Raw genomic sequence first — 6,000 nt, forward strand, 5'->3', positions numbered from 1 at the left:
TAGACTGGATCTGGGAGCCCTGGATGAACTTTTCCTCTCCCTGATTCAAACCAGCAATTTCTTCTTAAACAAAACCCAGACTGTCTGGGCACTCACAAGGGTTACTTTGTGGTAGTTAAAGATTTGGGGAAATGGGTTTCTCTTCCTCCTGGCTGGATGCCATACCAAGTTCTTCAGCATCCAGTGCTGTGGGGCTGGTGGGCAGTGCGCTTTCCCATGGGCAGGGTGCTCCTCCTGCTCCAGCCTGTGCTTGTTTCTTCTTGCCTCTCTCTAGCTATCACCTACCCCACAATCATGTTATTTCCCTGAGCTGTCTGATATGAGTTTAATCCCCAGAGGCTGAGAGGAGGACTGAATCTGGTTTCCCACCGCCCATGTGGATTGCCTTACCAGCGGGCTGTTCAGGGAAAGGCAACTGCTACCTCCAAGTGCTTTAATAATTCTTTGATTCCTCAGCTTGTACTGCCAGTGCCCAAAATGAAATGCTTTGCCATTTGTTTTGCCTGAAACTATTCCACAAAACTGCTTCCAATTTATGAATGGATTTGGCTACCTCAGAACCTCATTTTTAGCTAAGTTGCAACTTGCCAACAGCCCTCACCCAGTGCTATTCTTGAGCACTTTGCCCAATCTTATGTTTCAGAAGCAGCGCCTGTGTACAGTGCGGTTGCTACAACCTTCTCTCCAAGCCCTGTCCTCCCTCAGTCAAAACAGGAAGGCAGGAGAGGAGCTGTGGCCAAGGCCCCTTGACCTTCCAGGGAAACAGCAAGTATTTATGTGGAGACACTGGACTGATGATCTTAGCTGTGTTGACAGGGATGAGTTATAAAGTGAAGCAGGCATAAGTGCAGTTTTAACGAGGCATAGGATTTCCAGGATTTAGGAGTGTTTTTAGCACCTTTCCCCTCTAAGACTGCTCGTCTCCACACCTCATCTGCTTCCAGATGGGTACCAGTACCACTCAATGGGCTGTGCTGGAAGCTAAGAATCAGTGCTGGGAGGCGGTGGGAGCCTGCCATGGACTGGTCTGGTTCTGCTGTAGCACAGGGCAATGCCAGGGGCTCATCCAGGGGCCTGTCCTGTCTGCCACCCTCCCATGTGGGACTGCCCTCTCCCTCCTCCCACCCATCTATTTAATACCCTGGAGAATTGGGTCAACGGCTTGGGGGCCCTCAGGGAGGGGGAGCTGGACACCGTGCATCGCTGGAGCCTTGGCAGAGCCACTCCTGCACTCGCAGGGCTGTGCCAGAAGGATCCACACAGCCAAACAGAGGTAGAATTGGCCTCAGATTTTAAAGCTGTCTGGAGTGCACTGGTAGTCCTGATTCACAGTTCCCACTGTTGTTCCCACCCAAACTCATAAGGAGAAGGAATATTTGGGGAAGGGAAGAAAGAGCAGTGGAAGGAGTCAGTGACTGAGATTTCCACTTTTTCACTTGTGTCCATCCTTTGGTAGGATAAACAGCCTAATTTTTTTATGTAGGCAAGAATCTAATACAAATCATACATTTCCTTCCCTGCATGAAGGAGAATGCAAAACCAACTTCAACACACTGAAATCTGCCTGCAAAAGAAAATTAAGCTTAATAGTTATGCAATTATTGCATTCCTTTATTTTCAAATAAGCACAGGAAACATGAATTAAACCTGCAAAAATTTTTAGGTGCTTCTCTTGATAAATAACCCAAGTTTATGACTAATTCTATTCTGTGACCCAGTGAAGACTCCTTCCTGTTAGCAGATGAACTGATAGCCAATGGATTCATTGTACTTTCTTTCTGTGGTAGGAGAGTTAAGTGAAAAGAAACCCCCAACGTTGCACTTTTCAGTCTCAAAGAATTAGCTGAATTGTCATCCCAACCTCTACCCAGTCAGAAGAAAGGCTCTCTTACATCTAGGGGGAAAGAGCATTCAATTAAAATTAGTCTGATTATCAAACAGACCTTTTCCACAGTGGTCCATCTCTTCTCCTGTTGAGTGATGTACTACTTTGAGTCAGTAAACTTGTATAGGGGGGCTTTCTGTCAATAGATGTATTTTTTGTTGAGTATTTCACAACCAGAGAAGCATGACTTATCTCCCAAAGTTGTCTTTGGGAGAACAATTAAGTGATTTAAGATGAGCAAGGCAAGCTGCTGACACATTTCAGTTTTGAAGGCACTGCTGATCAGTTTATGCAGACAAAGCCTGAAATGTGAAAGCTGCCTCCTGCCTTTGTTTTCTTCTAACCGACTGCTGGAGAAGCAGATTTCCCTGTTCCATGGCTAACTAGATCTGCCTGGTTGGCTTAACCAGCGAGCACATTCCTGCACTTCAGGAAGAACACTCCGGGCTCATTACAAGCTACTGGGCTACAGCCTGACACTAAGAAAACAGATTTGTTTTGGACAAGTTGCTCTGACATGGAGGTGCCAGGGTGAATAACCTTTGGGGAAAAAAAAAATCAAAACAAACCAGCTTAAATCAAAAAGCTGTCTCCAAGAGCAAGATGAATAATCTGACAAATGAACGGCTCTGTATTTTATATCAAAGCACAAAATAGCTAGAAGTTGCAGGGATCTGACTCATGAGCAGAAATAGAGTGCTGGGGCTGGCTAGAGCTGTCGCTACCACCAGCTGCCTGCCCCCACCGCTGGAGAATGGGTGGCTCAGATGCTGCTTCTTAAGCAATTCAGCCACAAAAGGCTGCAGCTAAGCATTTTAAGGGAAACGTGTCAGCGCTAGTTTATAGCCTCACTCCTCAAGATAAACCTTGAAACGGTCCTGGGTTGCCACAAAGCCTTTCAGCTGTTGAGGCAGGAGGAGCAGGACAGACACCTCGCCAGGCATCCCTGGAAGTTGCAACAGGCACAGCTCAGCGCTCGGCAAAGCAGCTTGTCCCAGCCAAGCAGCACTTTGCTGCCACAGCAAGGAGTTGACAGGAGCCCCCGCTCCGCACCCCCCTTATCAGCAAAGCAGCCTTTTTGAAACGGGCAAATTTTAAGCCGTGACCTATTTAAACATCCTGCCCCATCACCGAGCGGCAGCACAATTCTGCAACAAATCCCAGAGCACGCTGCTGCCGCTGCGTTTCCCCAGCTGCTCTCTGTGACAAGTTCTTCGACTCAAATAGCGCTCCTAATCCTAGCGTAAAGCCCCAGCCCAGCTCCGCCAGATAAACACACATTGTTTCACCTGGTCTTCTGTGAAAATGAGACTGTGGCAAGTGCCTTATCACTGCTATTTTCTCTACCTCTCCTCAGCTCCTCCTCCCACCCGTAACTTTCTAACGTGTTTATCGTGCAGAAGGAGAAAGCTCAGAAAATCAAACTCCTACAAACGCAGGGGGAAGGAGAAAGGGTGGTTGGATATATGCACCCATCCCCACTGAGGGTACAGTTACACAGCAGCTTCGATCGCTCTAAATTGGAGTTGCCGTAGCAATGCCTGCCCTGCCTGCATTATCCTGTCCTCCCTACCTTCTGTTAGCAGAAAAGAAGGGACGTATATGCAAAAAGCCACTGCCTGGGGCTGATTCTGCTGAAAACCAGCCCTCCCTAAAAATGATTCATTTTGGCTCATTGAACTCCATGCAAAAGCTCGCTGTGCGCCTCAAACCACGGGAGGGCAAAGGAAGGAACCGTCAGGATTTTGCAGGACGGGGGGAGAAGAAGCAGATCTGTTGCTCTGTTGATTTTGGGACAGCTGAATTCCTGAGGAATGAATTCTTAGCAGGGTAACAGCAGTGCCGAGAAGCTGCCTCTGCGAGGGGAATCCCATCCAGCTCCCCTCAGCTCTGTCAGGTTACTTGCCACTCTGGACTCCCTGCCTGATTCCACCGTATTGGGCCACGGTTTGTCCAGGCTGCAGGCAGGAAGTGCAGCAAGGTAGGAGCTCTTGTGCTGGCAGCTGCATTTTTCTTAAAACTAGGGCAAAAATTGCAACTTGAGGGTTAGGGGCATGATGTACACGTCTGGAAAAAGATGCTTCAAGTTCACTCAGAGCTCTTTTGTCACTGAATTATGCAACATTCTGCTTTGCTATATCAAAACTCCTGTTAGAGACCTTAATTTTGTTTCACTAACCATTATTCAAAGAATGGACTAGTTGAAAATATCTCCTGAAAGTTTAGAGATGTGGGGGACAATGCCCGGGCTCTGAAGTAATGAATTCCTATTGATTCTCCCCATGTAAACCAGCGTCGTTAACCAGTGAGAACTGCACTCCTGGGGAAGACTTACACCCATTCTGCATCACTCATGCATTGCCTGCAGTAGTGTTTGTTGAAAATTCGACACCGTTATTGATGTACCGTGGTACATTTAGTGCTTGGTAAATGGCTTTAATCAAGAGTTTTCTTTACAAAGGTACCTTTAAATACCTTGTGATATGTGGAGTCATACACACACATTGCATCGCAGCTATTACACAAGAGGGGTTCTGGCCACGATGCCTCTTTTCCAACTCTTCAAACAAACAAAAAAGAGAACTGATGAAAGATCAGGCAGTTTAGGAGAGCTTTAAAAGGCAGTGGCTACTGAATTGCCTTTGCGCTCCCAAGTCCGCAGAGGGAAGAAGCATCAGGTGTGCTTCCCCATCCTCCACGGGTGCAGCCGATCGGCACGGTCAGACGGGATGCCTGCCCGGCGCAAAACCGAAGGATGCAGAATATTTGAGAGTGGTTTGGCCGCTGGCAGTCAGCTGTGGGAACCGCAGGAATCAGGATGCAGGAATTTCGGTCTTTGTTTCAGGAACATTACTTGGAAAGTATCGGGGGCAGCCGCAAGGCGGTCCGAAATCCCTCGTCTTATCTACACTCGTCGCAGGGGGCTAGGCAGGGGAGATGACGGCACCGTCCCTCCTGATTCCGGGGGGCTGAGGGCTCCCGGCCGCCTTGCCGGGGGTCCCATCCCTTCCCGACCCGGGCATTGCACGGCACCGTCCCGACTCCAGGTCCCCCGCGCCCCTGCCCGTGCGCCCAGCGGCGCGGGGCGGTGGGCGACAGTGGCAGCCGCCGCGCACCGCAAGCTGGGCGGGATTTTTTTCTTATTTCTTCCCACCTTTTCCTCATCTGCGGGCCGCGCACTGCCCGCGCTGCTCATGGTAGAGCTGGGTCTAACTTCTCGCGGGGAAGGGAGCAAAGAGAGAAGTAGCCGGGACGGGAGGGGAGGAGGAGGGTGGCCGCGGCTCGGGGGGCTGCAGCGAGGGCAGCCGGCACCTGCCCCCGCCCGCGGCGCGGGGCGTCCCGGCGCCCCCGGACTTACTTTCTGCGGGTCGGCGTAGGTGCCCAGCCCCAAGAGCGGGATGCTGTTGCCGTCGCTCAGCGGAATGCGGTGGCTCTCGGCGGTGAGGTTCATCGTGCCGGCAGGTAGGGCCGCCCCGGACCTGGGGCTGATTCCGCAGGGGGCGGGAGCCGCCGCTTCGCAGCCAACACAGCGGTCCCTGGCACCGGCGCCCACCGACGGCTGGACGGAGCGGACCGGCGGTGGCTCTGGGGGGACCGAGGGACGAACTGCCCTCTCCCGCCGCCGGGGAGCGCCTTTTTGGGGGGCTGAGCCACGTGTGCCCGCGGCTGCCCTGCACCGCGCCCCGCCGCGCACCGCCCCGGCCCCGCCCCGGCCCCGCGGCCACCGGCTCCCCGCGCACCGCCCCGCGCCGCGACGGCCCCGCCGCGACCCCCGCGGGGGCTCCGGCCGGGGCTGCTCCGAGCGCGCCTCAGGGCGGGCCCGGGTCCGGCAGCACCTTGAGCGGCGTGGGGCGTTGCTGCCCAGGGGCCAGAGAGCCCTCGCGGGCTGCCCTACCCGGAGCTGCCGGCAGCAGGGCACCGGCTTCCCGTGGTTTGGGGTGGTAGGTCTTGGAAGTTTCCCCACAGAGGTGAAGAACAGTTTCCACCTCGCCACTCCAGTGGTTGAAACCCACTACTGTAGAGGCAAGCAGGGAAGGAGGGAAATCCCAGACTGGTGAGCAGTTTCTCTGCCTCAGTGTGAGTCCCGAATTACAGTGAATGGACTCAAGTTCCTC

The 6,000-nt window shown here is 52.7% G+C and overlaps 1 protein-coding gene across 1 annotated transcript in view; it reads right to left on the reverse strand.

Moving 5' to 3' along the window:
• AKR1D1 (aldo-keto reductase family 1 member D1) overlaps positions 1-5,576 on the reverse strand; it is a 34,864-nt gene extending 29,288 nt beyond the window's left edge. The window contains exon 1 of the mRNA XM_064730649.1: positions 5,244-5,576. Coding sequence (XP_064586719.1) covers positions 5,244-5,336 — 93 coding nt within the window. The 5' untranslated portion in view covers positions 5,337-5,576. The remainder of the gene's footprint in view (positions 1-5,243) is intronic.
• Positions 5,577-6,000: the final 424 nt, after the last annotated feature.

Source organism: Zonotrichia leucophrys, chromosome 1A (genome assembly GCF_028769735.1).
Source record: "Zonotrichia leucophrys gambelii isolate GWCS_2022_RI chromosome 1A, RI_Zleu_2.0, whole genome shotgun sequence".
NCBI classification, from domain to species: Eukaryota; Metazoa; Chordata; class Aves; order Passeriformes; family Passerellidae; genus Zonotrichia; species Zonotrichia leucophrys.